We start from the raw sequence: 20232 nt of genomic DNA on the forward strand, positions 1-20232 counted from the left end.
TTTCTAGTGTGGTTGTTATCAATGATTTAGTCAAATTGGCTTTAAGTTGAATTAAATGTTCTATTTTTCTGTGCTTTGATCCGAAGTGCGGCAGAAAGATCTCGACTCTGAGGTGGTGACAACATTTCTTAGAAATTCAGCTTGCCTTAACCTGAAGGAGAGTGTCAGACTACCATTTGAGAAAGGTTTATCATCAGCAATGCACATTTGTATATTGATTTTTATGCTTTTTAATTTGAAAGTGCTTGTTTATTTATTCAAATAATTTTATGTGTTTCCAGCATTTTGCAGCTAGATGTGAGGCCCACTTACTGCCTGAACTAGCTGATGCTCCAAGGTTGCTTCATGCTCGGTGACCTTACCGTCATTTCTCCCGTTTCTTACAGGAGGCTTTGGAAGAACTTGATTGTTTGTAATTATGATCATTTGTCTTTCCTGTGCAGCAGTGAAGTGTAATAGATTAAACTGGCCTCTGCAACATTGTTATAATGTTGTTAAACTTTGTTTGTCAAAAGACTGCAATGAAGAACAAAGACATCAGGAAGTCATCCCAGACCCAGGAACTGGAGATGCAGCTGCTGAGGGCACAAGACCCAGCAGAAATCCACCCATCAAAAAAATAATCCAGGAAATCCAAACAATCACAGAAATACATGTTCACATAATTTAAAGTTTGTCTGTTGAAATAAATATTTTACTTTTTTCTTCTGGGCTTATCAGAGCAGCATTAATGTGATGCTGTGACCTGCATCATCAGATGTAAAACGTATATTTCAAAACAATAAAAGCTTCATCATTTGAAACACTCACATTTTAAGATTATTTTGAAATGCTTCCCCTGATCTCACTGATGAATCTGAGGGGATATAAACGATCAGTGGAAAGAAGTAAAAGCATTTCTGGTTCATACTGTTTGGTTGTTTTACACAGACAGGTTTTCGTAATTAAGAGTCCTTTGATAAGATGTACAGCTGCAAGCTGGAGTTGAAGGCTTTGTTACCATTTCAAAGTGTTATACCATTGTAAAGCATAGAAAATAACACTTAGCATGTATAGAAAGATCATCACTGAAACAAGAATCAGCTCAGTGGTTTGGATCCAGCTCATATCTGTTACGCCCGGTGGCGCCCCATTGTATGGCAGCCTCGCTTCTGTCAGTCTGCCCCAGGGCAGCTGTGGCTACAACGTAGCCTTCCACTGTCAGTGTGTGAATGGGTGGATGAATGGGTGGATGCGCTTTGATAAAGTGCTATATGTGTCGGCCATTTACCAAATTCGGTGGAGATAGAGAAGCTAATTTTATTTGGGTCAAAAAAGAGTTTACATTATTTAATCTAAAGTGAAATATAATTTTTAGGTTTTGTTCTGATTTATCCTGAAATCATTACGATAATGCACACAATCATCTCTCACCTAGCTGCATTCGCTCCTAATTTCAGCTCAATTAAATTATATTCAGTCCAGTTCAATCCAGCTCCAGTAAACTTCGTCACTTAGCTTAATTAGTAACTGGCTTTATCATGTAATCATTTATAAAGAAAATGGAATCAGATTTGAATTCAAATCCCATAAATACAGTACATCTTAATCTAAATAACTTCATGACACGTTCCTCTGATGCTCCATTTGCTGATGGAAGATGGCCTCCCACACACCTTAACCTGGCTTCTCTGACCACAATATGATCCTTCTCTCCCTCAAATACAAGCCAGAAATAAAGATGGAGAAAGCAAGAAGACTAAAAGTCAACGAGTGAGATCTGGAGAGCATTTACATGTTTGGTTAATATTTAAAGCCTCTGCAATGGATTAAGATGAATTAACAGACACAGTTTGCTGATGTATTGGTTTTTGTGAAGGTGTGGTGAAAGAAGCTTTTTAAAGTGTATGGTAATAATAAGTTCTGAGTCACAAATAATGTAAAACTGGCATTACAAAGAAAACAACCGTTAGGACAGACTAATATCATATTAAAAACAGACCTCAGGAACAACTGGCCAGTAGCCAGCCTGAAAGTAGCATGGGATGGCATGCAAAATGTGGCAGGTATGGCTAAAACTGAGCATAAATCAGTTGTCATCAAACAATATGAGACAAATAAGGAGCTAGCTCAAACTTTAAATGGGATCTATTTAAGGTTTGACACAGAAATATAAAAAAATAACAGATTTAAGTAAAAAAGAGCCCAGGGCCTGATTAGATTACAGATTAACTGTTAAAGGAGTCATGTTTTTGCCATCTATATAAACAACTAATTTGGTTTTAATTATTTCTTACACCTTTTATGAAAATTGCGTGTAGTTTCCTAATGTATTTATTTTGTTGTATTGATTGTATTTTCTTTTTTATTGATAGACAAATTTGTGTAGTTTAGTCATTTTAACCTTGATTGTATGACCTTTGTTTGTTTTTAGCAAGACAAATTGTGCTTTGTCCAGGGACAACAGATAAAAATAGCCTTTTGGCTAATTCCGGCGCATTCACAGAGTCCCTAAGTCATGTTAGGAGTCTATCTCCCAGACAGTTCACTGACTTCAGACCAGTAGCCTTACTTTCACTGGTTTTGAAGTCTTTTGAGAGGCCAGAGAAAGCTGATCCCATAAACCAGGTTCAGGTCTGCTCAGTTTGCATATAGCCCTGCAAGGTCTGGTTGTCAAGCCAGAATTTTATTCATGGACTTCTCGTCTGCTTCTAATATTATTCATCCAACTGTTTTAGCAGAGAAACAAATGATTTTGAAATTGATACGACTTTGATCATTCGGATTTAAAGGTTTTTCATACAGTATTTGATACAGTGTTTACACTGAAACTGAATGTAAGCTAAAAGGTGCTGAGTCTAAAATGTTCATTTTGTCTAAATTAAAAACCTTAAATGTTTGAAAACAGTTAGAAAATGTTTAAATTTGATCCCTTAAACTTCCACAAATTGGACTGTTTATGTTGCACATTTGCTTCAGAGTTTGAAAAACTTGAACATAAAAATATCTCGATTATGTTCTTGTGACACTGACGTATGCAACCCCGAATAGAGAACTGTGATCAGCACAAACGACCAGCTCCATCTCACAGCTGTGGACGTGAGTATGTCCTTATTTTTTAGGCTTGAACTTTGGCATGATTAACTGAGCCCTGAAACTGTAAAGGGGGTAATCTATGGTTGAATTTTCAAGCATACTGAGTTTCAAGGTGTACTGTTTGGGAACTACCTGCACACTCATCAGACTCTTTACTATTACAGGTAGGATGCACAGGAAGTGCTGGTGCAGAGTTCCTCCATTGTTTTGAGTAGGGACAGCACCCAACAGCCCACATCCATCCTGTTTGTTTTCTCATGTTGCAGGTGTAGGTGTGTGTCTGTTTGTACGATGTAATAAAGCTGGAGAAAGTTGGTGACATTTTCAGAATCCAGAGAATCATATTGTGGCTACAGGGGGATGCCCCATGGAGCATGAAACCAACAACTGCAAAACTAAATGGAAACAGGCTCTCTCTGGCCCTCCCTGTGCCGGTTTAAACATGCAGCTTTCACTTCTGTTTTTCTTACCAATAATTCTCGTCCTCATGTCCAAATTTACACCTAAAAAGTTTGAAAAACACGGTTCCTCTTACAATGCTCAACTCAACTTTTGGTTCATAGTGTTGCTTCGAAAACCAAACAAGACATCCAGGGTCATGATGTGGTTTGAAGATGGTGAACATTTTCCTTCTGAAACTCTTTTGTCCGAAAGCTTTGCAACAAACTTATTTTACAGAAATTACTGCTCACATGAGCCTGTTTATAGAAAATGCACAAAATAGGGCAATGATGTCTTTCAGAGTAAATATGAATCTCATGTAAATTGTAATTATTGTTGATCAATCATCATTTAGACGTTCAGGTTCCCTCCAATCAGGAAACACGGTTGTTAAAAACTGCTTCTGGATTAAACTCAGATTTTATCTCATGAACCCTAAAATGCCTTTCAGATTTTGAAGAGTTTGGACCTGCACACCTATGCGGCAGAAGTCTTCAACTTTGGCCTCATTAATCAGAAATATTTCATGCAATAATGATTAAAGATCTTTCCAACAGGGTTTTTTTTTTTACACTAATAAATGTGCAGTGACAATAAAAACACAGCTGAGCAAATGAGACAGGATTTTCACTTCCTGATTTTGCAATATACAAGGTTTTCAGAAAGCTACCTGAAGACAAAATACTTCTGGTTCTACTTTGAGAGCTTGGACTGATAACATCCCAAGAGGTACAACAATCAAACTCATTAGTCACAGCAGATGAGGAACATTTTCAGTTTGATTACAAATGTGAATAAAGACTAAAGTAAAAAGATAAATGGATGTATTCAAAAAACTTTGATCAATCACTTGTGCCTTCTGTGATGTCATCAGAGGTATGCATGCACTGACGTTTGTTTTAGGGTATGTAGATTTTATCTTGATTAAATAACGACTCAACAGAATAAATGGAAAAATGGACTGTAACAGGTGACAAACCCGTTCCTGAACTGAGTTTGATGGATTTTAAAGAGAAGTTTGCCTCAAAGGGAGGACTAACAGTGACAAACAATAACATTTTATACAAAAAAACTAAAGCAGACCAACATCCTTCCCTAATGAAACCATAACAGAAAGACATGCTGAAGCAATAATATAGAAATTTTATAGTACAACAGAGATGGGCTAAAAAATCTAAAATAAATATGAAAATGTTCTCAACTTTGAGAAGAGAAATGAGGTGAAATTCAAATCCACTCAAAAAATGGAGAAGAGGAAAATAAGCTGCAGCTACACCTTTACAGGCAGTTTCCAGAGCATCCAACAGTCAGAGCAGTTAAACAAGATGTCCCAAAGGTTTTATCAGCCAGGACAAAACGCTGTGAAAAAACTACAGCAGAAGCAGAACCTTCTGTGGGCCACTGTGTTTTCTTTAGAATATATGAAAGGGTTCAGAGAACCTTCAAGCAGAAAGAAGAAACGTAGAAACTGATACGTAATGGGAGAGAACTGGAATCTGGGTATGTCTTCTCTTTTTATTATTATTATTATTATTTTTTGCAGAGAAAGATTAAGAGGTCATATATTTTCTGTAGGTCACCCGGTAAACCTCAGTGACCTTAAATAGACTTTGATGTCCATTTATTTATGTTCAAAAATGACTTATTAAATATTAATGTGAGGTAAATTCAACTCTAAAGGTTCCTCATTGATTTTCAGAAATGATGTGTGTGTAGACGCTGCAGTGTGGGACATCATGAAGAGACTTACACCCTGCAGCTCCATGTCTTTCATCAAATTAACAACCAATGAATGCCAAGCATGAGGCAAGAAATTCCCTTTCATGTTTGTGTGTTGCACAGTGACCTATAAACGTGGGAAATCTGAAAACCACCTACAGCAAACATGAATGTGTCAGTGACTGACCGCAATAGAGAGCTTCTTTAGTTTTACATGCCACAGTCTTTCACATCTGCCTGTTTTCCTTGCTAGCATCCCCATTTTCTTCTCAGTGGTAAATATTTAGCTCTTTATTTAGAAGAAAGTGAGCTCTAACTGTTTCACACACACACTTTCAGCAGGAAGAACCATTTTGGTTTCATAATTTACATAAACGTGTCCGGTCAAAGGTGCTTCTGAGATTAACTGCGACGAGTGGAGCCATCTACACCACAAACACCCCTCCCCTCCACTCTTTCTGTTTAAACCACAACTCTCAGCAAAAAAAAAAAAAAAAAACAAAAAAAACTTCCATCTCATCTCCAGCACATGCTTTTGTAAAAGGGAAAAACCTGTGATGCTGGCATGTCTTTCAGAGAGGAGACACAGATGAGTCCAGACACAGAAAGTGCAGCACGCACTAGGTGAGTCCACTCAGAAACCAAGCCAACATTCCTGGGATTTCTCTGTGTTTACTCATACTTCGTCATTTTTGCTGTATTTATGATGTGTTTTCCTCAGGGTTTCTGTGCAGATTTACTCATTCGCCACCGAAAATTTTATTTAGTTCCTGTTTTGAAAAGCTCATGTTTGAGATGTTGGTTGCGTTACGAATTAATTCGTTTTGTCACTTTGTGTAATTGTACTTATAGGAGTCATTCCATGAATGTTCATGATACGCATCTTGTATGACAATGTCTGAACTGGTCACTGAAATGGTTTCAGTGACCATTTCAGTGACCAGTTCAATGTACAAACTGAAATGGTTTCAAATTTTAAAAAAATCCCTCAAATTAATAATTGTGAATTTAAAATAACACACTGTTGAGTTCCACTGATGGCTAACATTGTGTCATAGGGTCCACTCCCAGGGTCAGCAGGGTCATTTCCTTTTATTTTTATGTTGCATTGGAAAAATGTAGGTTTGCCAACAAAAAAAGGAACATGGAGATAAGAGATCAACGCCTCAGCTTTTGCTTTCATGTATTTATTTTGACAGCATCATCCACACTTATTAGCAGCTTCAGGAAAGATGTGGAAAATACATTAAAATAAATTCCTCTTTTATTGCAGCAGCACAAATTCCGAACAAAATCCAACCTTTAATTTGAAAATATTTTTTTTCAATTGGGGACACGTTAGAATATTTCTTTAATTAAATTATGGTTGGCAGTCCTGCTGTTTATACTTTTTAGTTAATACATCAGGCTTTGGCACACAGGGCAGTTCTTAGTCATACACTACAGTACTTAGAGCATACTATAGGATTTAGGAATCAATGCAAGAATGTAACTTTGTGTCTGTTTCTGTGTTGTTTTTGGATCATTAACCTGCTCAATTACCCATTTTCACTTTACTGCCAGCATGTTATTAGGTTCTATTACTTTAAGAAGTTGATGATGCCATGCACTTTAAAAAGGTCCCCAGAAGTTGCCCACAGCATCACAGACCCTGCACCATGCTTAACAGTGGGAAAAGGACGGTATTCTGCATATTATTCTTTGATTTATACCAGACCCACCTGGAGAATTTGTGGATGAAAAGCTCAATCCTAGCTGGGTGTGACCAAAGCTCAAAGTCTCCACATAAAAAGTTTGGGAAACTCCAGATATTTACATATATATGAAGGCAGGAAATGTCAGACTTTTCCCTGGTTTTCCTGGGTGGTATTTAGTAAGATGTAAAGAGAGCAGATAGGGTCTGAAAATGCAACTACAAAACTTTGGCTTGATGCAGTTATCATAGGTAAAAGATTTACTGCTAAACAATTCAACTGAAATACAGTTTCCTATTTTGTTCTATTTTGAATTGTGTAAAAGTCTTTACACTTTATCTTGATAGGGTTCACCTAAAAGTAAGGATAAAAGTAACTGAAGACTGCAGCTGAACTGGTGAACTTTATGTCATCAAATGGTTTCAGCATCCATCCAAAGCTAAATGAACTGACCTTGATGTTGTACTGGTTCTGGAGGGGGTTGTACATCATCCACTCGTGCAACAAGTTTGCCGCAGGAAATTTCCCACAAGTTAGTGTAACACACTTTTGAAAGGTTTGGAGATCGACTGAGAACCGCTCTTCAGGGTCAGTGGCATTGCAAACAACACAGATGAGTTTCAGTTTGTGTCACCACAGATACAAAAAAGGAAAAAACTAGACCACCATTGTTATCTCTCTGTGTGGAGGACAGAAAACTCCCACTGAGGTAAAATCCCAGAGAAGCAGAACACGTTTGTTCGCTATAGGCTAAAGGTACATTTACCCACTATGCGCTGCATGTTGCTCTATAAATGTCTCACATAATACCTGTGGGCGTTCTGGTTGACTCGCCAAGTTTACTCTTAGTGTCACATATATTTTCAGTACAGATATTTAATCCTTTGAGTCACGTTGAGGTTTGGATAAATGCAATCAGTAAATTATGTTTTCCTCTGTTTCACATCCAAATGTTTGGTTTTTCAAACATGTTCAAATTGTGAACATGTTCAAAAGTCATTTAGCTGAGGTCTCAAAGTCCCACCTCAATTTCTGCAACACTGTGAAATGTTCTGCAGAAACTTCAGTTAGCTTTACATTGACAGGAAATAACTGGACTGACATTTAGATGATCAACTAGGATCTTCCCGTCTGAATCATTGAATGCATAGTTCCATTAACATTCTTGTAAATATTAGGTTCTACTCATTTTACTATTATTTTAGGGTTCACTTTCTTCTTTAAAACTTTTATTCTCAAAAGGGCTCCATCTTCTAAATTTGTGCAAGAGATGCTCCTTCAAGCACACCAAGAATAAACATTCTTTAATGAATACTTCACTCACTCCTTCTCATCATTGCCTACAAAGGTGCGGTGACGGTGATTTGCATTCAGAGGTGGTAGCTTTGAGTTGAGAGTCATCACTACTGGAAAAATTAGTCTGAATTGACTTTAGCACAACCTCTCTGGACCTCTAAACAACCTCTAAATCTGATGCGGGTTTTTGTCTCTGCTTGGCAGAATGGAAGGTCAGTCTCGGTCGTCTCAGAAGTACCTGCTGCTCCAGGTGTGGTGCGGACTCCTGACCATGTCCATGGTGGTCATGGCTGCATTCGTCGCTTCGATCAGATCAAAATCAGAGGAAGTAAGTAACCCTGATCAAAACAGTTTTACAAAGCTTTGGTGTCTCAAAAATATCTGACATAGATTTGTAGAAACGTTAAAAAATAAGTGGAAATTACTACCCCTGGAAGCAACTTGTAACATGTTGTTAGATACTATGCAATTGCATAATTCTAATAAATATCTAGGAAAAGTATTTTGCAGGGTCCCAATTTTCACCAACATGTTTTAACGCATTTAATCCTCCTGATGAGTCAACATCAGCCTGTGTAAATTAATCAAGTATCCAATGACATTTGAGTTTCTGAGTAGTTGCAACATAAACCCACATTGTTTTCCTCTGCAACAGATTCCCATCACAAGTGACATACTTTTGCTTTAAAAAAAATCCCTCTGTGAGTAGGTGTAATTACTAACAGTGATGTAAGGCTAACAGTTATAGAGCGGGTCACAACAAACACCATCGCACTCAGCTAAAGACAACAACAGACTTGTTTTATAGGGAACTATTACAGCAGAACTAAGAAAAAACTGATTTCTTCCATCTTTGAACAAAGGCAATGAGAGATACTAACCAGTTATTGTAATGTTAAAGCACATTAATTAATTAGCAAAGACAAGTGAAATAACAAAATGAACAGGTTACTGAAATGAATGAAATACTTTACTAAAAAGCTTTTTTAATAATTTGTCTTCAGGACATCACCTATATACATTATATAGCGCCAATTCACAACACATGTCGTCTCAAGGCACTTCACAAAAGTCAGGTACATTCCAATTAATCGTAACCATTGAACAGTTCAGTCAGATTCAGTTATTTATGAAAACTGGATAAAAAGTTTTTCTGTCTAAGGAAACCCAGCAGATTGCATCCAGTCAGTGACTTGCAGCATTCACTCCTCCTGGATGAGCATGTAGAGACAGTGGACAGTCACTGGGGTTGACTTTGCAGCAATCCCTCATACTGAGCATGCATGTAGCGACAGTGGAGAGGAAAAACTCCCTTTTAACAGGAAGAAACCTCCAGCAGAACCAGAACCAGGCTCAGTGTGAGCGGCCATCTGCCACGTCCGACTGGGGGTTTGAGAGAACAGAGCAGAGACACAAAGAGAACAAAGAAGCACTGATCCAGGAGTACTTTCTATGGGAAGGAAAAGTAAATGTTAATGGATGTAGCTCCTTTAGTCGTTTCATCTAGAAAGAAAGAACAGATAAACTCTGAGCCAGTTTTCAAGGTTAGAGTCTGAAAGAGAGCACATAGAGTTAGTTACAGTAGAAGCTCAGTCAATCACCATGTCTAGGGGAGAGAAAGGGTTAAACACTAAAAGACAGGGCCATGTGGATCATCTGTAGAGGGTGAGCATTAAGTTGTTGCCAGCAGAAGCTCGGACGATTCCCCTTTCCAGAAAGGTGTCACAGGTAGACACAGAGTCAGGCCAGGTGTAGCTTCTAGGAAGAGAAAAGAGGGAGAACATAAAGTTAGAAGCTGAAATAACAGCAAATAATGCTAAATTGGAGAGTAGTGTGAGAATGTAGCGAAGAGGGTGAAAGTGGCCATTATGTCCTCCAGCAGCCTAAGCCTATAGCAGCATAACTACACAGATAGCTCAGGATAACCTAAGCCGCTCTAACTATAAGCTTTATCAAAAAGGAAAGTTTTAAGCCTAGCCTTAAAAGTAGACAGGGTGTCTGCCTCATGAACTAAAACTGGGAGCTGGTTCCACAGGAGAGGAGCCTGATAACTAAAGGATCTGCCTCCCATTCTACTTCTAGAGACTCTAGGAACCACCAGTAAACCTGCAGTCTGAGAACGAAGTGCCCTGTTAGGAACATATGGACCAATCAGATCTCTGATGTATGATGGAGCTAGATCATTAAGGGCTTTATATGTGAGGAGGAGAATTTTAAATTCTATTCTGGATTTAACAGGGAGCCAATGAAGGGAAGCTAAAATAGGAGAAATATGATCTCTCTTTTTAATTTTCATCAGAACTCTTGCTGCAGCATTTTGAATCAGCTGAAGGCTTTTAACTGCATTTTGTGGACATCCTGATAGTAAAGAATTACAATAGTCCAGCCTTGAAGTAACAAATGCATGGACTAGTTTTTCAGCGTCACTCCTGGATAGGATATTTCTAATTTTGGCAATGTTCTGGAGGTGAAAGAAGGAAATCCTAGAAACCTGTTTAATATGGGATTTAAATGACATGTCCTGGTCAAAAATAACACCAAGGTTTTTAACTTTATTATCGGAGGTGAATTTAATGCCATCCAGGTTAAGTGATTGACTAAGCAATTTCTTTTTTAAAGACTCCGGTCCAAAGACGACAACTTCTGTCTTGTCTGAATTTAGAAGCAGAACATTTAAAGTCATCCAAGTTTTTATATCTTCAAGACATGCTTGTAGTCTTGTCTAACTGGTTGGGTTCATCAGGATTTATGGATAAGTAAAGCTGAGTATCATCAGCGTAACAGTGAAAATATACAGGTCCTTCTCAAAATATTAGCATATTGTGATAAAGTTCATTATTTTCCATAATGTAATGATAAAAATTTAACATTCATATATTTTAGATTCATTGCACACTAACTGAAATATTTCAGGTCTTTTATTGTCTTAATACGGATGATTTTGGCATACAGCTCATGAAAACCCAAAATTCCTATCTCACAAAATTAGCATATTTCATCCGACCAATAAAAGAAAAGTGTTTTTAATACAAAAAACGTCAACCTTCAAATAATCATGTACAGTTATGCACTCAATACTTGGTCGGGAATCCTTTGGCAGAAATGACTGCTTCAATGCGGCGTGGCATGGAGGCAATCAGCCTGTGGCACTGCTGAGGTCTTATGGAGGCCCAGGATGCTTCGATAGCGGCCTTTAGCTCATCCAGAGTGTTGGGTCTTGAGTCTCTCAACGTTCTCTTCACAATATCCCACAGATTCTCTATGGGGTTCAGGTCAGGAGAGTTGGCAGGCCAATTGAGCACAGTGATACCATGGTCAGTAAACCATTTACCAGTGGTTTTGGCACTGTGAGCAGGTGCCAGGTTGTGCTGAAAAATAAAATGATAGCTAGCTGCATTGACCCTGCCCTTGATAAAACACAGTGGACCAACACCAGCAGCTGACACGGCACCCCAGACCATCACTGACTGTGGGTACTTGACACTGGACTTCTGGCATTTTGGCATTTCCTTCTCCCCAGTCTTCCTCCAGACTCTGGCACCTTGATTTCCGAATGACATGCAGAATTTGCTTTCATCCGAAAAAAGTACTTTGGACCACTGAGCAACAGTCCAGTGCTGCTTCTCTGTAGCCCAGGTCAGGCGCTTCTGCCGCTGTTTCTGGTTCAAAAGTGGCTTGACCTGGGGAATGCGGCACCTGTAGCCCATTTCCTGCACACGCCTGTGCACGGTGGCTCTGGATGTTTCTACTCCAGACTCAGTCCACTGCTTCCGCAGGTCCCCCAAGGTCTGGAATCGGCCCTTCTCCACAATCTTCCTCAGGGTCCGGTCACCTCTTCTCGTTGTGCAGCGTTTTCTGCCACACCTTTTCCTTCCCACAGACTTCCCACTGAGGTGCCTTGATACAGCACTCTGGGAACAGCCTATTCGTTCAGAAATTTCTTTCTGTGTCTTACCCTCTTGCTTGAGGGTGTCAATAGTGGCCTTCTGGACAGCAGTCAGGTCAGCAGTCTTACCCATGATTGGGGTTTTGAGTGATGAACCAGGCTGGGAGTTTTAAAGGCCTCAGGAATCTTTTGCAGGTGTTTAGAGTTAACTCGTTGATTCAGATGATTAGGTTCATAGCTCGTTTAGAGACCCTTTTAATGATATGCTAATTTTGTGAGATAGGAATTTTGGGTTTTCATGAGTTGTATGCCAAAATCATCTGTATTAAAACAATAAAAGACCTGAAATATTTCAGTTAGTGTGCAATGAATCTAAAATATATGAATGTTACATTTTCATCATGACATTATGGAAAATAATGAAATTTATCACAATATGCTAATATTTTGAGAAGGACCTGTATCCCATGCTGCCTGATAATTTTACCTATTGGAATGTTATTTTTACCCAATAATATTCAAAGAACTTCATTTTGAGCTCATCTAACCAGACTATATTCTCCTGTGTTTCATGTTCTGCCATCAACTTAAAATGAACTTGCACATAATTCATTTTAAATTCTCAAATATCACATGAAAATTATAGAAGACTTTTTATTGCACCACATTTCTATTTATTTTGGTTCTGATCCAGTTTCAGTGGGTATGACTCATAAAGCATATTGTAACACCTGATAAAACTCTTAATTCAATTCAATTCAATGATACTTTATTGATCCCCGAGGCGAAATTAGAAGTCCAGTACAACCCATCCAAACATACATCATGACACAAGACAAGGGGGGGACGGGTCTCCGAGGCTTTGCTGCCCTCTCACAGGCGCCGCCCTTGTTAGATGAGAAAAGAGGCCACCTTAGGAAAGTAAGTAGAGGGAAAAAATCATATTTCACACTTTATCCTTAGCAGGATACAGTTTGAGTTTGTAAAAAACCTCAGCACAAAGAAGCAACAAGTTTACAAAACAACATCATGCCGGGATCGGTGAAGGTGGTGTGAGGGTTTGCAAATGTTTATCTTGAGCATGTGTGTGTGTGCAAGTAAGTCCATGAAGCACTGTCACAGAGACCATTGTCCTTGATGGTACGTTGGAATGTTTATCAACCGGCCACAAAGTTCTGAGCAGGTCCACAGATGTCCTCAGGGAAGGGAGGGGGCAGAGGGAGCAGAGCGTCATGTTTACATAACTTCCAGGAGAAGTTGAAGATAGCCAGCCATCAAGGCCGTGCAGGGGAGCCAGATTCAGAAAAACAATAATTATTTGGGTTAGGCTGAGTGCTGATCGCCCTGAAGATCCCATCATACATGCCAGGCAGCCTTACAATAGCCAGAACAGTTGCTGAAATTCTCCGAATTTCTCGATATGCCAGGTAACTGCTGACTCCAATAAGCAGAAATCCTGATATCAAACATTCAATTATATACACATCTTCCACATCCTCGACTGACATTATTGACAAACATACAATCCTCCACTTCTGCCAGGAGTCCATTGTGTATCCAGAGAAAAACGTCCAGCCCGGACAAGTTGGACTCTCCTCCACCCTGTCTTCTCGTTGAGAAAATTTGATCAATTGCATTGAGAGACCAGCTGACAAAATCTATAACTAAGAATTTGGAAGATATGCAAAAAGAGGCTCGAAAAAGAAGACAAGACACAGAGCTGAAGCAGGGCAGATATGGGAGGGGGTGGGAGACAGAGAAAAAGCGTCCACCTCCACCGAGAGCAGAAAGAAAAAAGAAACCTGTGGGTAGATTATATTATATTATATTATAATATAATATAATATTGGATTCACAACATTCATCAGTTTTTCTTACTGTTCATCAGAACCTCTCAACAGAAGTCCACTTGGAAAAATATGAACTACTCTGATGGAGGGAAAGAAAAAGTGCGATAATATTTGTATGACTTCACTGTGATTGTTCATGTTCAATCTAGAATAGCATTTTTTTTTAAAGTTTGAACTGTGTTTGTATTTTGTATACTACCAAATATATTTTGTTAGATATTTATTCTTAGGCTGCCACTGATCGCTCTGTCGAAATATTGCTGTAAACCTGTAATGACATTGAAGATCAGTTTATCTAAACCAACATTTTAGAAAATATCTGGAACACTGATGTATAAAGTTTTACAAAAGTCCATCTTCGAAGCCACCAATGCATGGATTTGTTTTGATCACTTTAAAATATGATGGTCCTACTTCTAAAACTGATGTAATTGGAGGAAGGAAGCTGTAGAAATCAAACTTATAACAGCAATGATGGAGGCCAAGTTCATTGTTACTAACATAAACTTTAATCAGGATCACCTATTGTCTCTAGCTGGCAGCACTTGTAAAGGTGGATCAGGCCTCAGGTTTCTCCACAATCACTGTTACTCTGAGGATCTATTTCTGATTTATAGTCCAAGAAAACTAAGGACGGTTAAGAAAGGTTTTGTCTAAAAGTTTCTTAGGTGTCAGAGTCTGAATGTGAAGATCACATGGACATTTCATGAAAAAACTAAAACGATTTAAAGTGCAACAAAAATCCCGTAATACTAAGAACAATCATGTAACTCCAAACTACATCCTCCTAACGCACAACAGAACTGAATAAACAGCTGATTCTACTGCCATCATGTCAACCAGAAGGAAACAAGAAGTTTTTCCTCATTTTTAATCAGGACTTTTATCTCAAAATGTTAAAAAAAATGATCACTAATGCCAGTCCGTGCTGCTGCTGACCGTTGATAGATAGATAGATAGATAGATAGATAGATAGATAGATAGATAGATAGATAGATAGATAGATAGATAGATAGATAGATAGATAGATAGATAGATAGATAGATAGATAGATAGATAGATAGATAGATAGATAGATAGATAGATAGATAGATAGATAGATAGATAGATAGATAGATAGATAGATAGATAGATAGATAGATAGATAGATAGATAGATAGATAGATAGATAGATAGATAGATAGATAGATAGATAGATAGATAGATAGATAGATAGATAGATAGATAGATAGATAGATAGATAGATAGATAGTAGGCGACCCCATTAACTCTGATTTTAAACTCTTTTTTTTCTTAAGACCAGCATCTCTCCAGTGAAGCCAGAAAATGTCACTCCACCAGGTATGTTTTAGGAAGTCATATTTTGTCCTTAAAAGAAAATGTGGAGAACTGCACTAACTTTGCTTTTTTCTGATTTTTCTCTTCAGTTAGCGCTCTCTTTTCACCAGAGAGAACTGCTGGTATGTTGGATCAATTTTTTAGCTTTGTGATTTGTATTATATTTACCAAACTAATTCAGAGAGCTTAAATAACTGTTTGATCTTTGTTACTTTTAGGAATATCCCCTTCATATATTGAACTTGAAACAAGTAAGTTCACCTTTCCTTCTGTGTAACATTCACATCATCCCTTTCGCTTTTGACAGAATTGAATCCGCTTCATGAATTTTTAAACTTATGTTTACTTTTTCCTATATGTTTTAAATAAAATAACTGTTTTCTGTTCTGTTGTGGCCTGCAATGGACCCAAACATTTAACTTATCCAGCTCTTTTGAAAAGCAATGACCTTTTTAAAATATGCATAAATAGGTTTGCTTAGCAACATGGGATCTATTAACTGTGTTGGGGACAAATCACTAATTATTCAACTCAGTTCAGTTTTATTTATATCGCGCTAAATAACGACAAATGTCATTTTAAGGCACTTTACTAAACAAAAAGGTTCAATTCATATCTACATATCTAGGCTGCATGGAGTAGGTAGCAGTAGGTAGCCGTGTCAAAATGAGGCCTTTCATCTCAAACTGCCAAACTGCATCAAGATTTGAGTCACGTTGAAATTTAGAGGATTTTGTTAGAAACCTTGCAGCAGCATTTTGAACAACTTCCAACTCTTCTAGGGAAGTTCTGCAAGATGTGAATAGAGCATTTCAGGGCTCCAAAAATGAGGAAAAAAAAGCATGAGTAATTATTTACAGAATATGGAAGGCCAAAAGGGACAAAATGAAATAGAAAAATAGATCAAGCAATAAATAAAAGTGAATTTCTCATAAAATGCATAAATGTACCATGAAATTAATAAATGTAAAGTTGATTTAAAACATCATTAAAGAAAGAAATACACAATCAAAATTGAAATGCTCAATGACGTTATTAAATCTCCCGATAAAGAATTATATATACCTTTTCAATTATTAAATTAAATGTAATAATTTACTAGGATTATTTAAGAGTACATTTATTTTTTTCGTGGGATATTCACATTTATTTATAGTGTGATATATTATTTGTTTAATTTTGGCCCTTTTGGGCCTCCAGGCTAAATTTAGAAAGAACAGCTGGTCTAAAAGGTACTTTTCTGGGCTAATAAATGACAAGGACAGGCTGACCTTAAATAGTTAAATAGTCCATGAAAATCTAGTATTTGGAGCTAAAACATGATGATGTCTTTTAACAGTAGCATCTAGAGCAAGGCATGTGTTCACACTTGATTTTAATCTGCATTTAAAACAACTCAACCTGTAACTTTTAAAATACGCCCGTAATTCAAGTGTCATCTGCATAGAATGGATAACATGGTTTTAAATAAGGGATAGGGAAGAAAGACGTCTTTAACGGAGAACAAATGGTGGGGGGGTTCTGATCCCTGAGTTACACCACAACAATGTAACCCTTATGAAGCAGTCGTGTGAGAATATTTCATGTTCATTCACATGGACAGCTTGCCCTGCTCTTATGGAACAAAACATTTAACTAACCCCTCAATAACTGCATGTTAGGTATTTCCAACTCAAAAATATTTGGTTCAATAAAATGAGATGTTGCTTATAACATATCACTTACTTGTGTTTCTTACCTTAAAAGTAGCTTTTTTTTACTCTTTGAGAGGCTGAGCTAACACACAGAGATCTCTTTTATCAAATGAACAAGCATTAATTAGGAGGTTGTGGACCCGGTCCCAGAAATAAGCGGAAGGTGCCGAATACAAGTAATTAGGAGGTTATTGAGAAAATAAAGATTTAGAAAAGGGTCATTTGCAATAAGGAATTATGAAGAGTTAAGCAGTGAAGATGAAGAGCTAAACATAATGACATTACAAAGCAATTAGATAATTGCTCCTTTGTTTAGTCTCATAGAAAGCAGTCCCTTAATGAATTAGCAGTAATGATTCGTTCATCAAAGTAAACTGATTTCATGTTTGAATAAGTCATAAATGTTCATTACCTAATAATTCACAAAACACTAAGTATATTTTCACTGTTAGGAAGTTTTAGCATCATTAAGATAATAGGCAACAGATAATCAGCTCTCACTTATCAGTTACTTCTTCTTTAACTAATCATTCATAAATTATCAGGCTCTACCGAAGCTATTCTCTAGATTGACGACTTGTTTTCTTCTCTTATTGCTTCACAGCTTTGCAAAAGATGACAAACAACTTTTCTAGACTTTGACCTTTAGCTGTAAAAGCAGATCTGTGTTTTTAGCCAAATGTCTCTCTACCCTGCAAAAGAAAAAAGAAAGTACTGCTGTGACACCTACACGCCTGTTGCAAGAACTTCATGTTCTGGGGGAAGCTTAGTCATTATGAGACCCATCTTGTAAAGTAGACAACAGCAACTGAATTCTTTAAATGACTAAAGCTTATTTACTTCTGCTAAATGCTAAATTTGTATCTCTATCTCCAATGTGTTAGTTTTCAGAATTATGATGGCAAACTGTGTGATCTGGTGCTTTTTAAACCAAACAAATAACCTTTCTGAGAGTAATTAAAGACAAAAAATGAAATTTCTACAAATTTGAGATGGTAAATTAAAACATTTAAATTGCTGAAGGTAGTTTTGAGACACCAATGTTAAAAAAATATATAAAAATCAAATTTACAGCTCTACTTAATTTAATGAACCTACATTCAAATGAAATGTTGCATATTTGTGTCTCATTTAATTCGAATCTGATCTTTTACTCCCAATGATGTTTACATAAACACTAGAATATTAAAGCTCCCAGTAGATATCTCTGTCTGTAATTACTGCCTTCACTGACTAAACTGCCACCTGTAAGGCAGAGAAAACAGCCTCGTCATGTTTCCAGTCGCCTGTGTTGGCTTCCTCCCACTATGCTGATTCCTTCCTGAGTGAAGTGGGTTCCTACAACCACAACAAACCCCGAGCGCAGCCGTAATGTGGGCAGTGCAAACTTAAGGCATAATTATAAGCCACTGCAGCACATATAAGTTTGATGTTTAAGGCTCTGCCGACAGAGAGGAGATTGGACCTTAATTGGAAGATCAGCTCTCTTCAGGGTGTTTTATTTCATCAAGTAACAGATCTGTTTATCCAGCCGCTAGTGGAGTTATATGTCAAGTGAACTCAAGAGTCAAATTTGTTCATTTCAAATCTTCCTTCGGATCTTTAAAACAGACACATATTAGCATACATTTAAGGTTTTATCCTTTTCATTTATTCTGTTTTCTATGCTCATTCATACATTTTTGACTTGGTTAGAAAATTACTTAGTGAGTCTCAAAACATGTTCAGTCTGTGCAAAAGTCTTGAGTTTTTTCTCATTTCTTCATACAGTCCTTCCTGTGATGAAGATATTCCTTGAATCTTTTTAAGTGGTCTTCATAAACAGGTCTGCAGGCTTTCTGAATGTCCTTTAGAGATTATCTTTGGATCTTTTCTGCTGTTGTCTATTTCAATAAGCTTCTGACTATTTTCAGAGGAGCTTTTTAATTAATTTGGCCTTAATGCAAGGAGTCGACCTCTGTGGCGTTGAGATATTACAGACAACTTAGCATAGAGCCATTTAAACAGGAACGTAAGGTCACTGCCTTTAATGCCAACTCGTGAAACGACCCAATAATGCTCTTTTTTCTGACACAAGTTTTACAAATCCAATTAAAATTCCTGGGGATGCAGTCTGAAATTGAGAAACCTTGATTGTTTTGTCCAGTTCTGATGGCCAGTTTGCTGAAAATCACAAAAGGGTGCAGCTGAGGGACTAAGGGAAATTTTCTGATTTTCTTTTTGCAGCTCTGATTGATTTTGAGTGGCAAGAACATGTCACCTGTGAGTCCTGCTCCCTCTCCTTCCATGACAACTGCATCTACGTCAACAACGGCACTGCACGCTCTCTCTTCTTCATCTACGCCCAGGTGGTCTTCAAAAAGCATGACAATCTTCGCCGGTCTGTGAAGTTGATAAGAAACGGCTCTACTGGTAAATCGGAGAAGGTTGAGGCTCAGGTCCTAAGGGCAGAAAGCAAGTTGGTTTGGATGGGAAGGATCATCACTCTGACCGGAGGAGACAGTGTGACGTTGAACATCATAGGAGAATATCAGAACGAAGAAACGTTCTGGGGAGCTTTTCAGCTTCATTAACGCTCCAAGTCCAGTTGGACTGGAACATTTTATGACCTGTCCATTGATTTAGTTTTTACATCTTTTCTGTGGTCAACATGGAACACTAACTCCATCAGACATGTTATAATGCAGATGTTAGCCATAAACCCTGAAGAAAAGGCCTTGTTTCTAAATCTTTTTGGTTTAATGAAGCTCATCCTGAAGATGGGACAACGTTTAGATAAATGTAAACTGTGAATGGGCCATAAAATGTCCTTTTTCACTCCTATTTTGTAACTTCTCTGTTTTTTTTACGTAATTTATGGAATAAAATGTGCTGTTGTACTTGTTTGGAAGAAAACATTAAAGCTAATAAAATTTATTCTTATTAAAAGGCTTTGTCAGACTGCTCATTTGTTCAAACATGTTTTCAGTTTAACATTTAAGAAAGTTGTATTACTTTATTATTGCAGTTTAAATAACAATAACTTATAACACTTTTAAATAATTATTATTTTTCATGGTTTGTTACTATTACATTAAATAAGTTCTGAAAGTTTTCTGCAGCAAATCCATTTCAATTTCTGTAAACATCATATCATCTATGCTGGACATCAACGTCACCCCAAATGACCCATTCTTCTCTCCTGGCTGCCTGGAGGCGATCCTAGTTTTTCAGCTCCTGTTTCTCCACCTGCTTTTGGA

General features: G+C 37.5%; 2 protein-coding genes across 2 annotated transcripts in view; both read left to right on the top strand.

The window, feature by feature from the left end:
• apom (apolipoprotein M) overlaps positions 1–809 on the top strand; it is a 9595-nt gene extending 8786 nt beyond the window's left edge. The window contains exons 5-6 of the mRNA XM_047361749.1: positions 87–185; positions 282–809. Coding sequence (XP_047217705.1) covers positions 87–185; positions 282–295 — 113 coding nt within the window. The 3' untranslated portion in view covers positions 296–809. The remainder of the gene's footprint in view (positions 1–86; positions 186–281) is intronic.
• A 4874-nt stretch (positions 810–5683) lies between these two features.
• On the top strand, positions 5684–19901 carry LOC124866175. The gene is made up of 6 exons (XM_047361855.1): positions 5684–5859; positions 8430–8553; positions 15260–15302; positions 15389–15421; positions 15518–15550; positions 19220–19901. The coding sequence occupies exons 1-6, from the start codon at positions 5801–5803 to the stop codon at positions 19564–19566; spliced, it is 639 nt and encodes a 212-aa protein (XP_047217811.1). The 5' UTR covers positions 5684–5800; the 3' UTR covers positions 19567–19901.
• The last annotated feature ends 331 nt before the right edge of the window (positions 19902–20232 follow it).

This window comes from Girardinichthys multiradiatus, chromosome 3 (genome assembly GCF_021462225.1).
Source record: "Girardinichthys multiradiatus isolate DD_20200921_A chromosome 3, DD_fGirMul_XY1, whole genome shotgun sequence".
Classification (NCBI taxonomy): domain Eukaryota; kingdom Metazoa; phylum Chordata; class Actinopteri; order Cyprinodontiformes; family Goodeidae; genus Girardinichthys; species Girardinichthys multiradiatus.